At 45.0% G+C, this 26,275-nt stretch overlaps 1 protein-coding gene across 1 annotated transcript in view; it reads right to left on the bottom strand.

The window, feature by feature from the left end:
• Positions 1–4,941: 4,941 nt before the first annotated feature.
• NEMP1 (nuclear envelope integral membrane protein 1) overlaps positions 4,942–26,275 on the bottom strand; it is a 112,459-nt gene continuing 91,125 nt past the window's right edge. Inside the window, 3 exon segments of the mRNA XM_075337053.1 lie at positions 4,942–7,591; positions 9,089–9,123; positions 9,125–9,152. Of these exon segments, the coding sequence (XP_075193168.1) occupies positions 7,375–7,591; positions 9,089–9,123; positions 9,125–9,152 (280 nt within the window). The 3' untranslated portion in view covers positions 4,942–7,374.

The raw sequence follows: 26,275 nt of genomic DNA on the forward strand, positions 1-26,275 counted from the left end.
GAACGTGGGGGGGGGGGGGTCTAACCTCTGGAAACCCGCCCTTTTTATCGGAAGCCTTTTCGAGAATTTCATCTAGAGCAGGACCGAACACCCGGGCACCTGAAAAGGGGAAGGAGCACAGCTTATTTTTGGACGCTCCGTCACCAGACCAGGTTTTCAACCATATGGCCCTGCGGGCAGAATTTGCCTCATTCCTGGCAGAAAAACGCACAGACTCAGCGGAAGCATCTGCCATGAATCCTGTTGCCAGCTTTAGCATAGGAAGGGATTCCAAGATGGCGTCTCTAGGGACGTCATCCCGAACCTGAGTTTCTAGGTCAGATAACCAACGGGACATAGACCGAGCCACGGAAGTAGCGGCAATGTTGGCCTTAATGGTGGCTGCAGAAGCCTCCCAAGATTTTTTAAGAAGGCCATCAGCCTTCCTATCCATGGGGTCCCGGAGACCCGAGGAGTCCTCAAACGGAATTGACGTCTTCCGCGCGACTTTTGCCACGGGAACATCAATTTTGGGAACATCCTCCCATTCCTTGATGTCGTCGGGTTCAAACGGTAGTCTGGCTTTGAAGTCCCTGGGAACAAGCAGTCTTTTCTCCACCTCCTCCCACTCGGCCAGAATCATTGCACACACATGGTGATTTACTGGAAAGACCCTGTGGCGCTGAGACCGGAGCCCCCCAAACATTTCATCCTGTATGGTTCGTGGCTTTTCCGTATCCGCCACCATCATAGTTCTCCGTACGGCACGGAGTAACTCATCGGTGTCGCCTGCGGAAAAGAAGTAACGCCGCTCTTCCTCAGGCAGGGGACCCAGGACCATATCTTCCCCTGGGGAGTCGGAGTTCCTGGACATCTCATCTTCCTCTGAGGACTCTAACAGATGGCGTGGACGTTTTTGTGCAGGAGGCGCCGGGGGTTCTGGTGGGGGGACGTGACTTGCAACGACAGCCTGAACCTCCTCCCGTATCATGGACCTCATGTCCGACAGGAGGGTAGTCTGCTCTTCAGAGATCAGTTTTGTAATACAGGTCTCGCAGAGCTTTTTAAACACAGGTGTCAGGGAGTTTAACATCACACACCACACAATGTTTAACTTTAGTGGTACATTTCTTTTTGGGGATGGTGCCAGAACCCACAGAAGAACCTCCACCCTGCAAAAAAGAACAAGGCTCAGACAAGTCTCCCGGCTACAGGGCAATGAAACCCTGAAGGGCTGACCCTTACAGAGACCTGGGCATCCTTAGGGGTTTTTGTGTCTGATTCCTTTTCAGCCATCACAGGCAGTGCTGGAGTGCAGCCTAACGAAAAAACAATGTACCACCCCCCTACCCTTCCAGGTTTTTATTACCTGAGTGAAGGGGCCAGGTCGCAGTCCTGCCGTCCGAGTCCCGTTTTGAAATTTGTGCCAATTTTCCGGGGCCGCACTAACCCGGAAACCAGAAATGCGGCGTCCGTGCATGCGCCGGCGTTCTCCACGCTGTGCCCGGAAGTCTCGCGAGGCAGGAGGCCGAGAGCCCTCCCCTCGGAGGGAAGCGCCGGGAGCTGCAGCTCGACCGGCGCGGCTGAGGGACCCCGTGCAGCGAGGTGTCGGCCTGGGGCGTCTTGACAGGCCGGACGGAGAGAGCGGAGCCCCCCTCAATCCACCTGGACCCCGTACATCCTGGTAAGTTCCTACCTCCGTCCTGTACAGGGACAGGAAAAACACTGGAGAGGCTGGGAGGTGGAGGGGTTTTTAACGTCTTGTGTTCCTGTCCCTGTAGAGGGCGGAGGAAGCAACTCCTGTGGTGCTGTCACGTGGTCCTGGAAACAGTAGTTACTATCAGCCAAGGCCAACAGCAGCACATAAATATTTTTTAAAATTGAAGAATCGTGAGCCAGAGTTTGGCAGCTTCTTGACACGTATGTGCTTTCCATCCAGGGCACCGACACAGTTAGGAAACTCGGCTGTTTCCATAAAGCCATGGGAAATCCTCACCCAGTCCTGTGTGGTTGACTGAGGCATCATCTGGCTCTTCAGATGTTCACAAATGACATCACAGGTAGTGAGGACAATGCCAGATATGGTTGAGAAGCCAAGAAGAAACTCAAAATGAAGGGAAGAAAATGAGTTGATAATAGCAAAGACTAAAACATAGCTTTTAATAAATACATTAAAAAGGGGTACCAAAGTACTAGTGCATGAATTGTGCAAATAACAAAAGGTGATGCCAATATATAGTATCACCGTCTACCCGGGCACATAGGTCTTTTGATCCATTAGCCTGTATTGATCCCTGCCACTGCAGGTCGATCTTCTTCTCTCTCCTGCCATTGCAGGCTGATCTCTCTCCCCTGAGGAACTCTTTTTAAGAGGGAAACGCGTCGGGAGGACATATATATTTTCATTTTGTGGTTGTGGGGCAGACAACTTATTTGGGGCTGCCCTTGTCAGGGCGGAAGTCCAATCACGGGGCACGACAGGGTTTGTTATTCCATCACCCGACACATTGCCCTGATTCTTCCAGCCTGTGATCAACCCCGGACCGCTGTCTAATCTTACCCATGGAGAAGATCTGGGTGAGATTTTTCTGATTTATTGCCATTTGGCATCACCTTTTGTTATTTGCACAATTCATGCACTAGCACTTTGGTACCCCTTTTTAATGAGAAGAAAAAGAAAAAGAAAAAGAAAGAAGAAAAAAGAAGAAAAAAGAAGAAAAAAGAAGAAAAAAGAAGAAAAAAGAAGAAAAAGAAGAAAAAGAAGAAAAAGAAGAAAAAGAAGAAGAGTTGCATTTCCAAAATAATAATTGTAAAATCAACAGAGAAAAGGTTCCTTCAAACCAAATCTGCGCCAAATCTTTCTTTGGAGAAAAGGAAGAGCGATCAGACCGCTGATCGTTATAGTCCCCTAGGGGATCTAGTAAAATAAAAAAAAAAAATATAAAAAGTTTAAAAAAAAAAGTTTTAAAAAATTAAATATGACCCCTAAAAGTTCAAATCACCCCCCTATTTGGCCCATTGAACATTAAAGGGTTAAAAAATAGAAAATATACACATATTGGGTATTGCCGCGTTCAGAAACACCCGATCAAAATATAAAATCAATTATTCCGATCAGTAAATGGCATAGCGGCAAAAAAATTCCAAACGACAAAAGTATGTTTTTTGGTCACCGCAAATTTTACGCAAAATGCAATAACAGGCGATCAAAATGTAGCATCTGCTCAAAAATGGTACCATTAAAAACGTTGGCTGAAGATGTAAAAAATAAGTAATCACTGAGCCATAGGATCCCGACAAATAACACTACGAGTTTCAAAAACTGGCACAAAAAGTGCACCACTTTTTTGGACAAACTTGTGAATTTTTTTTTAACCCCTTAGATAAAATTAAAACCATACATGTTTCATGTCTACAAACTCGTACCGACCTGAGACATCACACCAACACCAGTTGTATCATATGGTGAATAAAATATCCCAAAAACTATTATGCAATCGCACTGTTTTTTTTTGCAGTTTTTCCGCATTTGAATTTTTTTTTTACTAATTTCCAGTACACTATATGGTTAAACTTATGCTTTTGTTTAAAAATTCAGCTTGTTCCGCAAAAAACAAGTCCTTATATGGCATAATTGACGGAAAAAAATAAAAAGGTTACGGCTCCTGGAAGAAGGGGAGCAAACAAAAAAAAAAAAATCAGCGGAAAATCGCCCAGGGGTGAAGGGGTTAACATAGACCTTCACGGAGCCCACAGCCAGACTTGGTTGCAATACTGTTACAAAACAGGAGGGCTGACAGTGCTACAGTGACAACTTTTTTGCTAATTGGCATATACATGTTTGACGTAAAGGATTTGGGAAAAGAAAAAAATAATTAAATCCGTAATTATTTTGAACTACACTATGTTTTAATAATGGCATTCATCTGTGTGTGTTCTACTTAGCCATAAAACAATCATGTCTATGTATTAAATACATAGTATCTTGGAAACAAAAAAAAAAAAAAAAAAAAGACATGGTCATCCAAAGTAAAACGCATGCCTTTATCACGCTTTGTACGACATGCAGGTAGCAGAAAACCCGATTTAAGGACAGCTAAACCTAATAACATAACCATCTCAACAAAATACCCAAAAAAGCTAAAAAAAAAATTATTCACATGAACAGTTGAACATAATTGCACAAAATAGGGTTTGGTCGAAAATGAAACATACCTCAATGTCACTAGCAAACGTTCTTCTGGGCTAATGCTTTACCTCATGGACGTATCTTGATGGAGAAGAGGAGGACGAAGCTGAGCAAGGAGGATGTGAAAACATGGCACTGAGACACAGAGGCAGCAAAAAGCCACAAACTTTGCTTTGCTGGATATCTGTGTAGGTCACCATATAACGTCTGAAAAAGGATAGGACTCATGTTGCATAACGAGAGGGTGAACCCATAGCCTTTGACATCTTGGTTGACCATCAGTAACCATCAAACTGCGAACTCCAAAGCGCAACGACAGGAGCCTTAAAGGGTCATTAAATATTTGTGTGATGGAGGCATATTTGGAATACACAAGAAACCAAACAGCTCCAGCAAAGACAAAATCAACCAGGATTAAAAAACAGGTGTATGCAGCCTTTTCAAGAACAATTACTAGCTTGGGCCAGGTTTTGCTAATTTATCACTTCAATTACAAAGCCATCTGGATTTCACTCACACACACACACACACACACACACACACACACACACACACACACACACACCTCATGTAGGCCTCACGCTCTGCACACGTATGTCATACGGAGGACACACGGACGTCACCCCAAGGACACACGAATGACCATACCGGTACGTGTGACTTGTACCTGTTTAAACACGGATGTCTGAAGGGGCTATAAAAGATTTAAAAAAAAAAAAAAAAAAAAAAAAAAAAATATCACACTGGTAAAATATATTTAACAAAACTTTCTCTTTAATAAAATATATTTTCCATTATTAACTCTATACAACATGGATGGTGAATTTGAAAAGATACAACCTTGAATACGATATTAAAATAAAAGAAACAAACAAAAATAACCCAATGCAGGGATAAGAGCTAGACTTACTGAAACGTTTGTGGATTATTAGGTCTGCAAGTGACCCTTGTTCTGGTTGTCCACTTCATATTACAATGTGTATATAAGCCTAACATTTTAACTCAGTGTTTTCTTGGAAAAAAAAAAGAACAAAAACAAAAAAACCCCAAAACATTGATGACGTATAAATAGACCTATTATCTACGGGAGTAGACCACAAACGTGATAAACTTGTTGGCACGGCCAGGTCCATTAGCAATCCAAGAGGTAATGTAACTCCTTCGCTCTTCTCACGGTACCAGGCGTCAAAACCCAAGCAATATGCATTAAGAGTCAATTCTAATGGTCCATCAGTGAGCCATTGATGAGTGCCAATGGACTAGAGTCGTTTAGCCCTTGTTCACAGACACTAACCCTTGAACAAAGATGAGGCTAGAACAGTTGATAATACTATCATTACGCCACCATACTGTCTCATATTGGCAACAGCAGATCTCGTTTAGCAATGTGCTGCAGATAAAAACGATCTTTTTGATTGAGCGTACACCCACCAATTATCCAATGAACAAGCGGTTTTTTTAGTTGGTCATGTGATCAACAGCATGCTTATACCGGCAGAAATTAAGAACGAGGGTTCCTACAAAGTTCATTATCACAATAATTTATTGGTATAAATGCTTCCTTAGGATCACAGACAGTTTTTGTGGTCGTGCTTGCTCCAAAAAGATGGGAAAAAATAAGTAAATTACAAATATAATCATTTATAAATATAAATGCACTTGTTTGGCTCAAAAACCCACAAAAACAGTAAGTACAATTCAACTCCTGAGTGTTTCTTCATTATGTTTTAGTTGTGCTGTCCATGGACATAAAAGTTGCTACATAACAGTATATCCAATGTGGACAGTATCATAATATTTTCACATACATAAAAAGGTAGAACTTTCCCCCCCAACGTTAGAATGAGCTCTTGCCATTAGGTTAATTTTGATTGCAATTCAGTTTTCAAAATGGATTCTTCAGTTCGAAAGGTATCCCCGCTCCTGAGAACTAAGGCTCTGAAGAGCCGTGTGTGTGAAAAGGTGGTTGATCACGTAGACCTCCCCGAAACGCACGTTCAGCTGGTCTTCAGAACTCCTATAAAGCTATGTGCGCACGTTGCGTTTTTTCATGTGCTTACGCAGTGTTTTAAACTGCAGCATAAACGCATGCGTTCTGCGTCCCCAGCAAAGTCTATGAGAATTTAGCAAATTCCATGCGCACGTTGCGTTTTAAAACGCAACGTTTTGAATGCCAAATATCTGATAAAATCGATGCGTTCTAAAAAGCAACATGTCACTTCTTTTGTGTGTTTTGGATGCTTTTCCCACTCTGTCTATGGCAGAGCAAGCATCCATTCTGCATGAATTCTGCATCCATTCTGCATTCACAATGTATACAAAACGCAGCTTTTCGGCTGCGTTTTGAAACGCACATGCAGTAACAAAACGCTGCGGAATATTTGTCATGGCAGAACGCAACGTGCGCACATAGCCTAATGAAGGACTGGAGAGTGCACATGATCAGCCTCCACTTCCTTCACATGGAGGTCTTCAGAGCCCCATTGCTCAGGATGCTTGGCGGTCTCACCAGTCAACCCTTCAGTGATGGAGAAATTATCCCCTATACCCATGGATAGATAACTTGCAAGCTTGAGAATACCCCTTTAAAAAGGACAAGTGACTGATGTGTCACAAAGTATCATACACCTAGCACAAACGTACAATAAAACAAAACGGTGAAGAAATAAAACGTAGCCAATGAGGACTGCCGGCAAAGTTACAAAGTTAGACATGAATTTGCATTAATACACGTTTGGTACTTGCATTATACATCTACTTGTCACTGAAATACTGTTTTATTACATGGGGAACTGAAATTTTAAAAGACGCTAATGAGTGAACAGAAGCATACACAAATAATACAATTAAGATGGGAAAAAAAGAAAACCAGCAGCAAAAATCTTAAATCTTTGGTATTTAAAAGCAAAACCCCCCCAAAAAACCATGTTCCGCAAATGGGAGCAGCTGTACACAATACACAGCAAAGGAGGTACCGTCTCCCTCTTCGCTTTCATCTGTAGGGTGGATCTTGCATAGCTGCATGAAAAGTGCAGAGTTTTCCCAGGATAACTTGGGACAGGGATGTAGAAAATCAGCTGTCTGGTCTTCCATTTAGCTGTGGAGAGACGTTCTGGATCCCTGACATGTGGCTGGCTCAACAGGAACAGCACCGACTGATGTGAGAAATAACTTATGGCTTTCGAATGAGGTTGTTCCTAGAAGTCTCAATTGTGGAACGGCCTAATCATGTTATTAGACAGATCTCGATGAAAATGTGGCAAAGACTCCTCATGGTCAACGTCAGTGTCTTCAATGTCTGTATCCCCTTCATCCCCAAACAACTCCTCCTCCAAGAACGACCCTCCAATGCCATACTCATGTTCATGAAGAGATGCTTCGTTAGATGACAAATGAGATGAGCCTTCCACAAAATCAGCGAACCTGAGGGCGTCACACAACCAAGAAAGCTTGTTAGCATAGGGTCAGAAGAAGTGTACAAAGCTTATGAAAGACATGTAGCCGACAGACTTTTACAAGGTGAAGTCGATGTAAATGCCAATGCCCAAAAATTACAAGTGTTCTAGGAGCGACACCTTTACTAGCTAACCAAAAAAATAATTTCTGCAGCTTTCAGAGCACAAAGGCTCCTTCATCAGGCAGATTTACAAATTAATTACTGAGGCAAAATCACAACATAAGAGATGTTACAACAGGACATCTGTGCATGAAAAAGATGGGATGATGCCTCCAAAAGTAAGCCAAGGAAGCCTATGGCCAGGAGAGGATTTATCATTTTGACAACACATGGTCTTGTCTTCATTTAAAGAGAAAAAATAGGATCGAATGAACATATTTTGCATCTCCTAACAATGCTAGTCAAAGAAAGCTGGAACAATGGCATTTAATAAAATGTATGGTTTTCTTATAGCAAATAGGCAAAAGTGTAGGTGTACGCACAGACTTAAAATCTATTCAGCCCTGTAACTCTTTCTCTGGGAAGTTCACTTGACTTTATTCTAGATCGTTTTGCATTGAAAAACAAAAAACAATATCAAATTCAGCAGTTCTGATTTCATGAGAAGTCTAATGAGTATTAAAAAGATATGTCTCCCATTCTTCTGGTTTGGAGCTGCTGTATCTTTTTACAAAGCACAAATAGCAAATATTTCGAATAGTGCATTAAAGTGGTGGTCTCATGTTCTTAAAAGGGTAAAATTGGTAAAAAAAGTGTAGTGTAAAGGGTGCTTTACACGCTTCAACATCGCTAACGATATCGCTAGCGAGCGTACCCGCCCCCGTCGTTTGTGCGACATTTGGTGATTGCTGCCATAGCGAACAATATCACTACGGCAGCGTCACACGCACATACCTTTTCAGCGACGTCGCTGTGACCGCCGAACAATCCCTCCTTCAAGGGGGAGGTGCGTTCGGCGTCATAGCAACGTCACTAAGCGGCCGCCCAATAGCAGAGGAGGGGCGGAGGTGAGCGGCCGGAACATGCCGCTCACCTCCTTCCTTCCTCATTGCCGGTCGACGGAGGTAAGGAGATGTTCGTCGTTCCTGTGGTGTCACACATAGCGATGTGTGATGCCGCAGGAACGACCAACAACCAGCAGCATGCACCACTAACGATATTATGAAAAGGAGCGACGTGTCAACGATTTTTGACGCTTTTGCGATAGTTGATCGTCGCTCCTTTGTGTCACACGCTACGATGTCGCTAACGGCGCTGGATGTGCGTCACTAACGACGTGACCCCGACGATATATCGTTAGCGATGTCTCAGCGTGTAAAGCGCCCTTAAGTCTAAAAAGGTATGTGATTGATTCTTTGCTGCAAGAGTGAAGTCTATGCTGCAGCGCACAAAGCCGCATCTATACAATGTGCTGATCTGTACAATCTAAGGGACAACAAATGTCTGAATTCAATAGTAAGTACCATGTTCTCCCTGTCTCTTCTCGCTCTCCTTTGAGGGGATATCATGGTCCTTGAATATTCTGACCTAGCGAGCAATAAGATTTTAGCATCATAAAACTCACACCTTTGTAAGGATAGTCATTAGTTCTCTTATAATACAATGATAAGTTCCAAAAAGAGAAAAAAAAGCGATTATAATATTAATAATAGTCTATATATAGACACACTCATCTCACATTTCTACACCTTTCCTTACCATCAGTCTCAATGCAGCAGATATGCAGCGTGCGTCTCAGCTGGGCTAGATGTTGCTGCAATGTCACATCTGGATTTAGACCTAATAAATTTGCATTTGATACACTGTGTGGGTCAGGATACAAGGGAGCTGCTTTAGAGAGATGGATGTGACTTTCTGGAAAGGGGGCATAGCTTTAAATTCTGCTGTAATTTGATGTACTGCTGCATTTTAAGGGAACCTGTCACCAGGTGTTTCCCTTATGAGCTGTGGCCACCACCAGTGGACCGTTGTATACACCATTGCAGAATACTGTATATAAGAGCCCAGGCCGCTCTGTAGAATGTAAAACACGCCTTTATAATACTCACCTAGGTGGCAGTCCGGTCTGATGGGTGTCACTGGTCTTACTCCGGCACCTCCTCTCTTCTTGCGATCGCCATCCTCCTGCCCAGCCCCGTATGCATGATGCGTATTGTATCATTCACATAGAGGCCTCCATTGCGCTCCTGCGCAGACACACTTGGATCTGTGCTAGTTGAGGGCAGGGCAAAGTACTGTAATGCACAGGCGCGAGAAAAGCTCAACGACTGCCCGTGCATGAGCACTACAATACATTACCCTCCCCTCAGTCCGTTAGATCAAAGTGCGCATGCGCAAAAGCACAATGGATGCCTCTCTGTAAACGATGCAGGATGCATCATGCACACGGGGTTGGGTAGGAGGACGGCAATCCCACAAGAAACGAGGAGGCGCTGGACCAAGACCAGCGACACCTATCGGACCGGACCGCCCCCCTAGGAGAGTATTATAAAGGTGTTTTTTACGTTCTACAGAGCGGCCTCCGCTCTTATATACAGTATTTTAGAATACTGTGGACTCACTGGTGGTGGCCGTAGCTCATAAGGGAAAAATCTGGGGGCAGGATCCCTTTAAGCACACAAAACAGCACAAAAAGAGGTATCGAAGGAGGTGGTGAAAAGTTGGACTAGTGTCCAAGTATGCCCCATATTTATCATGTAGCATGAGCCACTGTGAAAAATTTAGCAAATAAACGTTGGACCGAATTAGTAAATCTGTCCCAATGAAGGGAAGACAAAAACTAAATAAAAAGCTTTTGTTTTATCCCAGAGCAGAAGTAAAACTGAAGTGGATCAAAGAGGTAAAGTTTCTTCTTTGTGGAGGGCGACAATGAAAATTACTTTTCTTATAAGTCTCCTTACAACGACCTGGTGCTTTCCACAAGGAGAAACTTCACCCCTTAGTCCTCCTGACAGAAGCCTCGCAACCATCCACATAACCTCTCCTGCTTTCATTAATGAGTAGCAAACACCCCAAAACATATGTCTGCAGGAGTATCTGGTTTGGCTTCTTATCTGAAGTTATACGGCAAGACCATTTAAAAGGGACTCTGTAAGGACATTTCTACTATGTAATCTGAAGCCAGCATGCTGTAAGAGTTAACATGCAGTTTACATCCAGCCATCTCTTATCTCAGAGTGTGTTTTTGCTTGCCTGCAATGTTAGTTAAAGCCTCTTAGCTTTATCATTAGTGGGTCTGAGGAGTGCGTGAACTGTAGACCGCCTCCACCCCCCTTTATGATTAGCAGCTTCTGTCTATGGAAATGTACACTGAAAGCCTGGTGTGGGCGAGGGCAGCTCCAAGACCTCTGCTACATACAAAAAATAAAAAAACTTTCACGGTGTCAGAATGGTTGCAGCAACTAATCTAGGTAATACTTCATCAGATTCAGAATCTCTTTGCCGACATCATGCTGCTCTCAGATGAGGTAAAAAACCTGCTGATAGATTCCCTTTAAGGAGTAGATATTGACTTTTAGGACTGCTACTTCCAACAGATGGCACTAGAGGTTCCGGTCCTATTCTTTGAATAGGTTATTTTATGTCCAGAAAGTGAATATGGGATACAGTAATACTGATCACCACTAGATGTCGATATTTTACGGCAATTTATGAGAACGCTCTAAGCCTACAAGCTCTGCAACAATGAAAGCAGCCCAGCACAAGACCTAAGGAAGGTGTGCACACCTATGAGAACTAAACATTTATAGCTTACTTTTTCTGCCGCCATTAAAATAGGTTTTATGCACATGAGCTGGCTCAGAAACTCCTGGATTCATTTTATAACATTCTAGTTGCTTTTAAATAGCCGATGCCTGCAGATTTACCCTGCACATTCTTTTCACACTTTGTTCCCATAAAACTAGGCTCTGTTAGGATATGTGCACACAGACTCTTTCAGGCAGGTTCACATCGAAAAGCAGGTGAAATAAACACCTCAAACATGCTAAAGAAAAAAAAACAAAAAAAAAAAAACAACACATATGCACTGCAATGTGAAACAGACTTGCTGTCCATATATTCAGTCTTTTCAACCCCTTCACGACCAATGATGTATTAGTACGTAATTGGTCCCTCCCTCCAGTTATCATGGGTTCCGGCAGCTAACCCAGGCTAATCCCCGCATATCTGATGATCTTTGATCCACCCGCATCTGTTAACCCCTTAAATTGCACTATCAAATTGATTTGAAGTGCAATGGTGGTGATCATGCTGTTCCACATCGCAATCAGCCGCCCTGTGACGCGCTCACGGGGTGCCAATGAGTTTTCATGACAGCCAGGAGTCATATGATGACTCCTGATGCAATCATGAGTCGCTTTGCCAACTCTCACAGGAAGAGAGCATTTCTCCTGATGAGAGCGACGATCCAGCAGTGCTCTGATCAGGAGAAGCGATTGCAGTGAATAGTCATAGAGACTCTTCTGCTATGTGCCCACGCTGCGGATTTACCGCGGATTTTGCCGCGGATTTACCGCGGATTTCCCGAAAATCTGCAGCAGCGGCACTTCCAAGCCATTTCAATGGCATTTTGGAAATGCTGTGTCCATGCTGCGGATTTTTCCGCTGCGGATTTGCCGCGGATTTTGATGCGGAAAAATCTGCAGCATGTCAATTATTTGTTGCGGATTTTGGTGCAGATTTGGGTATAGAATGGGGAAGAAAAAAAAAAAATCCGCATCAAAATCCGCGGTAAATCCGCGGATTTGCCGCGAAAGTCGCGGATTTTCATGCAGAAAAATCCGCAGGTACATTCTACCGTAGACACATAGCCTTAGGGGGACTAGTTAAATATAAAAAAAAAAAAAAAAACAAAAAAAACACCCTTTCAAAAAATATGAAAACACAAAAAAAAAACCCTACACTAACAAGTTCAACTCCCCCCTCCATTTGTTCCATTGAGAATAAAAAAAAAAAAAAAAAAAATAATAATACACATTTAGTATCGCCATATTCAGAAATGCCCAATCTATGAAAATATAAAATTAATTAATCTGATCGGTACATGGTGCAGCGAGAATAAAAATTCCAAACATTACATCTGTTTGGTCGCTGCAATATTGCATTAAAATGCATTAACAGGTGACCAAAACATTGCAACTACACAAAAAGGATATCATTAAAAACATTAGCTCAAGATGCAAAAAATAAGCCATCACTGAGCCCCAGATACCAAAAAATGAGAATGCTATGGAAAAAAGCGACAAAAGGGCTACTTTTTTTTTTTTTTTTAACAAACTTCTGAATTTTATTTCACCTCTTAGATAAAAGTAAAAAGTATACATGTTTGGCATCTACGAACGCGAACTGACATGAGGCATCCTATGGACACATCAGTTTACCATATAGTGAAAATGGTGAATAAAACCCCCCGAAAAAACTAACATTATGGAATTTCACTTTTTTTTTCCCCACAATTTCTCCACATTTGGAATTTATTTTTTCCGCATTTTCCAGTACAGTATGTGGCAGAGTGAATGGTGTCATTTAGAAGTGCAACTCGTCCCACAAACAAGAAGCCCTCATTAATATATAAAGCTGAATGTGTGTGTGTGTGTATATATATATTATATATATATATATATATATACACACACATACATATATATATATATATATATATATATATATATATATATATGTGTGTGTGTGTGTGTGTGTGTGTGTGTGTGTGTGTGTGTGTGTGTGTGTGTGTGTGTGTGTGTGTGTGTGTGTGTGTGTGTGTGTGTGTGTGTGTGTGTGTGTGTGTGTGTGTGTGTGTGTGTACTTGTTTTGCTATACTTGTGGGGACATGGACCTGAATACACACCAACAGTGTGGGGACCTCTGTCTTCGTGGGGACCAAAAATCAGGTCCCCACAAGGCTGCCAATGCTAATCAATGGAGAAGACCTTGTTTATACACCTAGCATCAAAATCTCAAGTGTCCTCTTTATACACATATATAAGAGAAAGTGTGTATGAGTGTGTATGAGTGCGTGTGCTCAATGTGTGTACACTCCCTCTCTGGTGCCTTTGTGGTACTGCAAGCTGATACACACTTCAGAAAAGCCTCAAGATTCCACCTCTGGCAAACCGAGGTACTGCAGGCTCTCACACAAATTTGTTTAAAGTGTGTTGTGGGGACACAGATCCAGTCTTGGTCATATGACTTAGTGGGAGTGGTGTGCAGGGTCTTAGCAGTAAAGAGTATTCCATATTTCTGCCAGATACCCACAGAGATATTGAAATCTGAAAAAAGAGACTTCTGCTCATTGAAGGTAAGACCTGCTCACATAGGGTTCAACTCCACAGCAAACAACTCTCTATTTTATGCTGTATGTTGCTCTTTATATGTTTGGGGTGACTGCACATAGGGTTGCATACTGTGGATTATGAATATAAGTGTACACAAGGCTCGTAATGTGGAAGATGAGGGATAGATATCACACATACCCAGCTTTCCAGTAACTGTACTGAGCAAGAGACATGGGGAATGAACATGATATATGTACAGTATACAGTGTAATGGATATATCCCACATACCCAGCTTTCCAGTAACTGTACTGAGCAAGAGACATGGGGAATGAACATAATATATGTACAGTATACAGTGTAATGGATATACAGTATCCCACATACCCAGCTTTCCAGTAACTGTACTGAGCAAGAGACATGGGGAATGAACATAATATATGTACAGTATACAGTGTAATGGATATACAGTATCCCACATACCCAGCTTTCCAGTAACTGTACTGAGCAAGAGGCATGGGGAATGAACATAATATATGTACAGTATACAGTGTAATGGATATACAGTATCCCACATACTCAGCTTTCCAGTAACTGTACTGAGCAAGAGAGATGGGGAAGGGATATATGTACAGTATACAGTGTAATGGATATACAGTATCCCACATACTCAGCTTTCCAGTAACTGTACTGAGCAAGAGACATGGGGAATGAACATGATATATGTACAGTATACAGTGTAATGGATATATCCCACATACCCAGCTTTCCAGTAACTGTACTGAGCAAGAGACATGGGGAATGAACATAATATATGTTCAGTATACAGTGTAATGGATATACAGTATCCCACATACCCAGCTTTCCAGTAACTGTACTGAGCAAGAGACATGGGGAATGAACATAATATATGTACAGTATACAGTGTAATGGATATATCCCACATACCCAGCTTTCCAGTAACTGTACTGAGCAAGAGACATGGGGAATGAACATGATATATGTTCAGTATACAGTGTAATGGATATACAGTATCCCACATACCCAGCTTTCCAGTAACTGTACTGAGCAAGAGACATGGGGAATGAACATAATATATGTACAGTATACAGTGTAATGGATATACAGTATCCCACATACCCAGCTTTCCAGTAACTGTACTGAGCAAGAGAGATGGGGAATGAACATAATATATGTACAGTATACAGTGTAATGGATATATCCCACATACCCAGCTTTCCAGTAACTGTACTGAGCAAGAGAGATGGGGAATGAACATGATATATGTACAGTATACAGTGTAATGGATATATCCCACATACCCAGCTTTCCAGTAACTGTACTGAGCAAGAGACATGGGGAATGAACATAATATATGTACAGTATACAGTGTAATGGATATACAGTATCCCACATACCCAGCTTTCCAGTAACTGTACTGAGCAAGAGAGATGGGGAATGAGCATAATATATGTACAGTATACAGTGTAATAAATATATCCCACATACCCAGCTTTCCAGGAACTGTACTGAGCAAGAGACATGGGGAATGAACATAATATATGTACAGTACAGTGTAATGGATATATCCCACATACCCAGCTTTCCAGTAACTGTACTGAGCAAGAGAGATGGGGAATGAACATGATATATGTACAGTATACAGTGTAATAGATATATCCCACATACCCAGCTTTCCAGTAATTGTACTGAGCAAGAGAGATGGGGAATGAACATGATATATGTACAGTATACAGTGTAATGGATATATCCCACATACCCAGCTTTCCAGTAACTGTACTGAGCAAGAGACATGGGGAATGAACATGATATATGTACAGTATACAGTGTAATGGATATATCCCACAAACCCAGCTTTCCAGGAACTGTACTGAGCAAGAGACATGGGGAATGAACATAATATATGTACAGTATACAGTGTAATGGATATACAGTATCCCACACACCCAGCTTTCCAGTAACTGTACTGAGCAAGAAACATGGGGAATGAACATAATATATGTACAGTATACAGTGTAATGGATATACAGTATCCCACATACTCAGCTTTCCAGTAACTGTACTGAGCAAGAGACATGGGGAATGAACATGATATATGTACAGTATACAGTGTAATGGATATATCCCACATACCCAGCTTTCCAGTAACTGTACTGAGCAAGAGACATGGGGAATGAACATGATATATGTACAGTATACAGTGTAATGGATATATCCCACATACCCAGCTTTCCAGTAACTGTACTGAGCAAGAGACATGGGGAATGAACATGATATATGTTCAGTATACAGTGTAATGGATATACAGTATCCCACATACCCAGCTTTCCAGTAACTGTACTGAGCAAGAGACATGGGGAATGAACATAATATATGTACAGTATACAGTGTAATGGATATACAGTATCCCACATACCCAGCTTTCCAGTAACTGTACTGAGCAAGAGAGATGGGGAATGAACATAATATATGTACAGTATACAGTGTAATGGATATATCCCACATACCCAGCTTTCCAGTAACTGTACTGAGCAAGAGAGATGGGGAATGAACATGATATATGTACAGTATACAGTGTAATGGATATATCCCACATACCCAGCTTTCCAGTAACTGTACTGAGCAAGAGACATGGGGAATGAACATAATATATGTACAGTATACAGTGTAATGGATATACAGTATCCCACATACCCAGCTTTCCAGTAACTGTACTGAGCAAGAGAGATGGGGAATGAGCATAATATATGTACAGTATACAGTGTAATGGATATATCCCACATACCCAGCTTTCCAGGAACTGTACTGAGCAAGAGACATGGGGAATGAACATAATATATGTACAGTACAGTGTAATGGATATATCCCACATACCCAGCTTTCCAGTAACTGTACTGAGCAAGAGACATGGGGAATGAACATGATACATGTACAGTATACAGTGTAATGGATATATCCCACAAACCCAGCTTTCCAGGAACTGTACTGAGCAAGAGACATGGGGAATGAACATAATATATGTACAGTATACAGTGTAATGGATATACAGTATCCCACATACCCAGCTTTCCAGTAACTGTACTGAGCAAGAGACATGGGGAATGAACATAATATATGTACAGTATACAGTGTAATGGATATACAGTATCCCACATACTCAGCTTTCCAGTAACTGTACTGAGCAAGAGACATGGGGAATGAACATGATATATGTACAGTATACAGTGTAATGGATATATCCCACATACCCAGCTTTCCAGTAACTGTACTGAGCAAGAGACATGGGGAATGAACATAATATATGTACAGTATACAGTGTAATGGATGTACAGTATCCCACATACCCAGCTTTCCAGTAACTGTACTGAGCAAGAGACATGGGGAATGAACATGATATATGTACAGTATACAGTGTAATAGATATATCCCACATACCCAGCTTTCCAGTAACTTTCCTAAGCGATTAAATAGTTGGTGAATAAACATGATATATGTGTAATATATAAAGGATAAGGGGACCTCTTAGCGGACCTTAAATCTGAGTTAAGTCTAAGGGTACGTCCACACGCTGCGGGTGTATGGCGTCTGGAATCCGTATGGACTTTGGCCGCTAAATGCGGCGGTATTCCAGAGTATATATACCAATTGGTCGGCGTATATATGGCAGTAATAGGGTGGAATAGCGGCGGTAGTTCCTTACCACCGCTAATTCCCGCAAGAAGCCGCGGCTGATATTTAGCCACGGTTTCTGCCATTCTAGCATGTCAAATTATTGGACGGATCCTGTCCGTCAAATTGACATGATGCGGTTGAGAATAACGGCAGTCCAGATCAATTTCCGGATGAAAATAATCCGACCAATGACATCAGTACTGGTTTTGCTGGCGGCTACGGATCAGCCGCCACAAATCCGGCATGTGTGGACGAGCCATAATTCTCATCTGTTAGGTAATTCTGTCACAGACTTCATGCTTGTTATTGCAATTGGCAAAATTAATTCCACCTTTTCTGCAGGTTTTGAGGTGCTTTTTTGGCGCTCTTATGTGCAGCAAAAGCGCCAAAAAATACACTGCTAAGATGTTGCAAGAGCGGTCTGACAGCGGTTCAAGTCTAACCTATAAGCAATTTCCGTTTGTATTCCGCAAGAAATCCGAGCGGCAAATTGACAAGATGTGGTTGAAAATTGCCGCACTGCGGCCTGCTTTCCACGGTGGCAATTTTCCGCCCTGTGTGAACTGCTTTTTGCAGTTCACACAGGGTATAATGGAGGGCGTGGACGCAGTGGCATTTCCGTGCAAAACCTTGTGAAAAATCCACCACGTCTGAACGTACCCTTAAATGACTTGTCAAATTTACTATTTGCACTTCATTCACACTGCTGCTGTTTTTGTGGCCGCATTTGCGGTCCGTTCTTGCAAAAGTGGGACGCAATTGCGGCCGCTCGAAAGCGGAGTATGTGGAATATATATCCCTTACACTATATAGATATCATGTTCATTCCCCATCTAGCTTGCTCAGGAGAGCATCTCCCTCCCCCCGCACCAAGAGCAGCTCATACTGAATTGTTACATTTACTAGTAACACAGCACACAGAAATGCAGCTTAATATTCCACTGTTAACCCTTTCCTCCCAGCAGTAACACACAACTCCTCACCTTGATATCATGGTGATTTATGGTCAGAATGACTTCAATGCGATCAGTGATTTCTATTCTAGCTCTGCTCACATAGATTTTATATCCACACTCAACTATAGGCCGTTCTTCATATTTTGGGGGCTTTTAGTCAGATATACTAGCTTGTGCCTGTATAGTATTGGTGTAGATGGGAGTGTAGGGCATGAGTTACATGGCACTGTGGTGGGATACTGATGGGAGGTATTGGTGCTGTGTTTGATGCTTCTACTGGGTATTTTCCTACTAATACTGGAACAGCTCACTGCTTAGAACGATCCTTCCCAGCTCTATAATATATTCTATATACCCCACAATGCAGGCTCACACACACATTTGTCGTGTTGTAGGGACACAGATACAGTCTTGGTCATATGACTTAGCAGTAGTGGTGTGCAGGGTCTTAGCAGTAAAGAGTATTCCATATTTCTGCCAGATACCCACAGAGATATTGAAATCTGAAAAAAGAGACTTCTGCTCATTGAAGGTAAGACCTGCTCACATAGGGTTCAACTCCACAGCAAACGCGTGCTCTAGCCCTGGCATCTCAGCAGGCATATCCCCTACTTCACAGCAAACGCGTGCTGTAGCCCTGGCATCTCAGCAGGGATATCCCCTACTCCACAGCAAACGCGTGCTCTAGCCCTGGCATCTCAGCAGGCATATTCCCTACTCCACAGCAAACGCGTGCTCTAGCCCTGGCATCTCAGCAGGGACATTCCCTACTCCACAGCAAACGCGTGCTCTAGCCCTGGCATCTCAGCAGGGATATCCCCTACTGCACAGCAAACGCGTGCTCTAGCCCTGGCATCTCAGCAGGGATATCCCCTACTCCACAGCAAACGCGTGCTCTAGCCCTGGCATCTCAGCAGGCATATTCCCTACTCCACAGCAAACGCGTGCTCTAGCCCTGGCATCTCAGCAGGGACATTCCCTACTCCACAGCAAACGCGTGCTCTAGCCCTGGCATCTCAGCAGGGACATTCCCTACTCCACAGCAAACGCGTGCTCTAGCACTGGCATCTCAGCAGGCATATCCCCTACTCCACAGCAAACGCGTGCTCTAGCCCTGGCATCTCAGCAGGGATATCCCCTACTCCACAGCAAACGCGTGCTCTAGCCCTGGCATCTCAGCAGGCATATTCCCTACTCCACAGCAAACGCGTGCTCTAGCCCTGGCATCTCAGCAGGGACATTCCCTACTCCACAGCAAACGCGTGCTCTAGCCCTGGCATCTCAGCAGGGACATTCCCTACTCCACAGCAAACGCGTGCTCTAGCCCTGGCATCTCAGCAGGCATATCCCCTACTCCACAGCAAACGCGTGCTCTAGCACTGGCATCTCAGCAGGCATATCCCCTACTCCACAGCAAACGCGTGCTCTAGCCCTGGCATCTCAGCAGGGATATCCCCTACTCCACAGCAAACGCGTGCTCTAGCACTGGCATCTCAGCAGGCATATCCCCTACTCCACAGCAAACGCGTGCTCTAGCACTGGCATCTCAGCAGGCATATCCCCTACTCCACAGCAAACGCGTGCTCTAGCACTGGCATCTCAGCAGGGACATTCCCTACTCCACAGCAAACGCGTGCTCTAGCCCTGGCATCTCAGCAGGCATATCCCCTACTCCACAGCAAACGCGTGCTCTAGCATCTCAGCAGGCATATCCCCTACTCCACAGCAAACGCGTGCTCTAGCACTGGCATCTCAGCAGGGACATTCCCTACTCCACAGCAAACGCGTGCTCTAGCCCTGGCATCTCAGCAGGCATATCCCCTACTCCACAGCAAACGAGTGCTCTAGCACTGGCATCTCAGCAGGCATATCCCCTACTCCACAGCAAACGCGTGCTCTAGCCCTGGCATCTCAGCAGGCATATCCCCTACTCCACAGCAAACGCGTGCTCTAGCCCTGGCATCTCAGCAGGCATATCCCCTACTCCACAGCAAACGCGTGCTCTAGCCCTGGCATCTCAGCAGGCATATCCCCTACTCCACAGCAAACGCGTGCTCTAGCCCTGGCATCTCAGCAGGCATATCCCCTACTCCACAGCAAACGCGTGCTCTAGCCCTGGCATCTCAGCAGGGATATCCCCTACTCCACAGCAAACGCGTGCTCTAGCCCTGGCATCTCAGCAGGCATATCCCCTACTCCACAGCAAACGCGTGCTCTAGCCCTGGCATCTCAGCAGGCATATCCCCTACTCCACAGCAAACGCGTGCTCTAGCCCTGGCATCTCAGCAGGGATATTCCCTACTCCACAGCAAACGCGTGCTCTAACCCTGGCATCTCAGCAGGCATATCCCCTACTCCACAGCAAACGCGTGCTCTAGCACTGGCATCTCAGCAGGGATATCCCCTACTCCACAGCAAACGCGTGCTCTAGCCCTGGCATCTCAGCAGGCATATTCCCTACTCCACAGCAAACGCGTGCTCTAGCCCTGGCATCTCAGCAGGGACATTCCCTACTCCACAGCAAACGCGTGCTCTAGCACTGGCATCTCAGCAGGCATATCCCCTACTCCACAGCAAACGCGTGCTCTAGCACTGGCATCTCAGCAGGCATATCCCCTACTCCACAGCAAACGCGTGCTCTAGCCCTGGCATCTCAGCAGGGATATCCCCTACTCCACAGCAAACGCGTGCTCTAGCACTGGCATCTCAGCAGGCATATCCCCTACTCCACAGCAAACGCGTGCTCTAGCACTGGCATCTCAGCAGGCATATCCCCTACTCCACAGCAAACGCGTGCTCTAGCACTGGCATCTCAGCAGGGACATTCCCTACTCCACAGCAAACGCGTGCTCTAGCCCTGGCATCTCAGCAGGCATATCCCCTACTCCACAGCAAACGCGTGCTCTAGCATCTCAGCAGGCATATCCCCTACTCCACAGCAAACGCGTGCTCTAGCACTGGCATCTCAGCAGGGACATTCCCTACTCCACAGCAAACGCGTGCTCTAGCCCTGGCATCTCAGCAGGCATATCCCCTACTCCACAGCAAACGAGTGCTCTAGCACTGGCATCTCAGCAGGCATATCCCCTACTCCACAGCAAACGCGTGCTCTAGCCCTGGCATCTCAGCAGGCATATCCCCTACTCCACAGCAAACGCGTGCTCTAGCCCTGGCATCTCAGCAGGCATATCCCCTACTCCACAGCAAACGCGTGCTCTAGCCCTGGCATCTCAGCAGGCATATCCCCTACTCCACAGCAAACGCGTGCTCTAGCCCTGGCATCTCAGCAGGCATATCCCCTACTCCACAGCAAACGCGTGCTCTAGCCCTGGCATCTCAGCAGGGATATCCCCTACTCCACAGCAAACGCGTGCTCTAGCCCTGGCATCTCAGCAGGCATATCCCCTACTCCACAGCAAACGCGTGCTCTAGCCCTGGCATCTCAGCAGGCATATCCCCTACTCCACAGCAAACGCGTGCTCTAGCCCTGGCATCTCAGCAGGCATATCCCCTACTCCACAGCAAACGCGTGCTCTAGCCCTGGCATCTCAGCAGGGATATTCCCTACTCCACAGCAAACGCGTGCTCTAACCCTGGCATCTCAGCAGGCATATCCCCTACTCCACAGCAAACGCGTGCTCTAGCACTGGCATCTCAGCAGGGATATTCCCTACTCCACAGCAAACGCGTGCTCTAGCCCTGGCATCTCAGCAGGGATATTCCCTACTCCACAGCAAACGCGTGCTCTAGCCCTGGCATCTCAGCAGGCATATCCCCTACTCCACAGCAAACGCGTGCTCTAGCCCTGGCATCTCAGCAGGGATATTCCCTACTCCACAGCAAACGCGTGCTCTAGCCCTGGCATCTCAGCAGGCATATCCCCTACTCCACAGCAAACGCGTGCTCTAGCCCTGGCATCTCAGCAGGGATATTCCCTACTCCACAGCAAACGCGTGCTGTAGCCCTGGCATCTCAGCAGGGATATCCCCTACTCCACAGCAAACGCGTGCTCTAGCCCTGGCATCTCAGCAGGCATATCCCCTACTCCACAGCAAACGCGTGCTCTAGCCCTGGCATCTCAGCAGGCATATCCCCTACTGCACACATGTGTCTGGGACATGACTCTGGGCCCCCAGACAGAAGGCCGAGGGGAGCCTGAGCAGCTGAGCCTATATCTTGTGAGCATTAGAACAGGCCGGCGATTACAGGGTAACATGACAAATGTCCGGCTTGCATTATGACTAGAACATGACAATATCCCTTTAAGTACTAACCTATGATGCGTTCCTAAGCAGTTCATGTTATATGCTCTACATTTCATTTTCTGCATACTTTACAAGTAGTAGAATTTGCTTTGATATAGGCAACTGGATTTTCACAATGAAAAGGCGAAGGATAACGCCCGAAAAAGACGCCATACCTTATGTCAGTGCCATCACTGACAAACCTGGACTGACCATGAAATGCATCAATCCCCTTAAAGGTGAGTTAAAACAAGTTTTAACTAAATTGCCTTAATATTGTCATGCATTAGAATGACTGTCTTAGGTAATGATAAATATTTTCTACAGGAAGAGGAGTGTTTGCTGAAACTGAAATCGAAAAAGGGAGTTTTGTTGCAGAATATCGAGGCGAGCTCATCAATTTCGATGAGAGCCAGAAAATTTTAAGAACTTCGTGTACGAATTTCAGTGGAATGAAAAAATATGGTGGTAAGTAATCAGTTTTTTTAATGCATTTTAGAGGGTATCCATCTTTCCCCAGTTGATAGCCAGTCCTGATTATGTCCTGTCTCTGCTGATCATGTGAATCCATTGCAGTCAGTTACTGAGGCAGCACCATTTTTGAAACATCAGGTAACATAAAGAAGCACCCTTAGGGCTAAGACACACATCGAAAAAAATTTCGGATCCGAATTTCGGGTCTGAATTTGCGCAATTTCGGATCCGAAATTTTTTTTGGACATCCAAAATTCGGATGTAAATTAAATGGGAAAATGAAAAAAAATAAATAAAAATTTCGGCCTGAAATTCGGTTCCGTTTACAAGTACAACCGAATTTCGGGCCGAAATTTTTTTTCACATTTATTATAATGGGGCTGAAATTCAGTCTGAAAATGAAAATTCGGACATGCATCCGAATTTTTTTTTTTGGATCGGCCGATGCATTTCAATGGGGTCCGAATTTCGGATCCGAAATCTGAAATATTTTCAGATGTATTTGAGCCCTTAAGAGGGCAATATAGTTTGCTATTTAATAGCTATAGCAGGTAGATTAAGGCTGTGTGCACACGTTGCGTTTTTTACCGCGGAAACGCTGCGTTTAGAACCGCAGCGTTTCAGTGGCAAATTGCATGCGTTCAGCTTTCCCAGCAAAGTGTATGAGAAAGCCGAAAAATCAGTGCACACGCTGCGTTTCTAAACGTAGCGTTTTGGATGGCAAAAATCGGTGTGGAAAGAAAAGCAGCATGTCACTTCTTTTGTGCGTTGTGGCTGCGTTCTCTCCCCCATTGAATCAATGATGTGGGGTCAGAACGCAGCTACACCGCAGTGAGCTGCTTTTTTGTTGCGGTCCACGGGCTTTGTCGGCACACAGAACGCAGGCATTTACCTGGAAGTGAGGTCAAGAGGTTTCCTGTTGACCTCACTTCCTGGCAAAGTCCTGGAAAGCCCCCGGTGTCGCCAAAGTGCCCGCCCCGACCCCCGACCCCCCCCCCCCCCTCCCGAAAATCCAACATGGCCGCGCGCACAGTAGCGCACCGGCCGCCCTGCTCCTATGATTTCTGTCGCATGTGCCTTGAGACATGCGACAGAAAAATGCTCCCCAGGCCCTGCCAGGTCACCCCCTTTTCCCCCCGGTATTCCCCCTTACCTGTCCGGTCACAGCGCTGATCCCCCGCGGCCCCCTCCTCCTTCACAGCAGACGCCGGTCAGTGCGGTCACATGAGCAGAGCAGCTGACAGCCAGCACTGTGTTCAGAGAGCTGTGCTGGCTCCTCGCACTCTGCAGCTGTGACCCGGGGAGAGTGGGTGCAGATTTTTGGCACCCACTCTCCTCAAATGGAGGGTCTGCCCTCCTAGAAAATGGGGGATACGTTCCCTGAGCGTGCCCCCATATTCTAGAGGGTCCAGAGCCGACGTGGGACATCCAAATGGATTTCTGCGGACCCATTTTTTTCAAATTTTTTGATTAAATTGGAGAACAAGGGAATGATTTGGGGAGTGTTTTTTCTAATAAAAAATTTTTGTCATTTTTTTTTGCTTTTGTTAACTGTCAATTAGTTATGTCTAGTATCTGATAGACGCCGTGACATCACTAATTGCTGGGCTTGATGCTAGGTGACATTACACATCTGGTATCAACCCCTTATTACCCCGTTTGCCAACGCACCAGGGCGCGGGATGAGTTGGGGCGAAGCGCCAGGATTGGCGCATCTAATGGATGCACCACTTCTGGGGCGGCTGTGGCCTGCTATTTTTAGGCTGGGAAGAGTCCAATAACCATGGCTCTTCCCACCCTGAGAATACCAGACCCCAGCTGTCAGCTTCACCTTGGCTGGTGATCTAATTTGGGGGGACCCCACGTTATTTTTTTTTTAATTCTTTATTTATAAATAAAAAAAAAAGCCTGGGGAGCCCTCCAAATTGATCACCAGACAAGATGAAGCTGCCAGCTGTGGTTTGCAGGCTACAGCTGTCTGCTTTACCCTGACTGGCTATCAAAAATAGGGGGGACCCCACGCCATTTTTTTCATTGTTTTTTTTTTTTTTTTTTTTTTGATAAATACTAAGCTAGGCACCCTTTAGTGCCACATGAAAGGTACTAAAGGTGCCAGCTTAGAATATGCAGGCGGGGGTGGGACGTTATATATATTTGACATGCATTGACGCTTTTTAGGCTGTGTGCCCACAATCAGGTTTTGCAGTGGTTTGGGCGCTGAGTGTTTTCCCTGCGTCCATAACGCTGCGTTCGGCAGTAGAAGCACAGTGGAAGGATTTTTGGAGATCCCATGCCCACTGTGCTTCTTTTCTCCGCAGCATAAACTGACCGGTGGCGTGGCTTCCCGAGGATCAGCATGTCAATTTATGCTGCGGAGACGAGAGTGTTCTCTGAAGGTAGAATAGAGCTAAAGTCCACAGCAGCCTGAACCCAAATCGTGGGCATGGGCAGCTGCGTTCTCCCGTGGACAACACTCACATCTCTGCAGGAAGGCTGACACTGTGTACTAGACGCCGTGTCGCTGGATCATGGCCACATAGCCTTAGGCCTCTTTCACACGTCAGTGATTCTGGTACGTTTGTGCTTTTTTTTAAACGTACCAGAATCACTGACATACGCAGACCCATTATAATGAATGGGTCTGCTCACACGTCAGTGATTTTTCACTGCACGTGTCTCCGTGCGGCGTACCCGCGTGTGCGTGATTGCCGCATGGAGACATGTCCATTTTTTTCTGGCATCACTGATGTTCCATGGACCACGCAGTGGTGTGGTCCGTGAAACACGTGCCAGAAAAAAACGTGCTTTTAAAATAAAAATCATTTTTACTCACCCGGCGTCCAGCGATGTCCTCTGCAGCCCATGCAGCTTGCTGCTTCTGAGCCAGCTCATTACTGTCGCGCATATTCATGATGCGCGACACAGCCGACCCGGAAGCAGCTGCTGCGGGGGTCAGCGCCGGCCGGATGCTGCACCGCGGGAGCGATCAGCACCATGGAGAGCGGGAGCG

The sequence above is a fragment of the Anomaloglossus baeobatrachus genome, chromosome 2 (assembly GCF_048569485.1).
Source record: "Anomaloglossus baeobatrachus isolate aAnoBae1 chromosome 2, aAnoBae1.hap1, whole genome shotgun sequence".
Classification (NCBI taxonomy): domain Eukaryota; kingdom Metazoa; phylum Chordata; class Amphibia; order Anura; family Aromobatidae; genus Anomaloglossus; species Anomaloglossus baeobatrachus.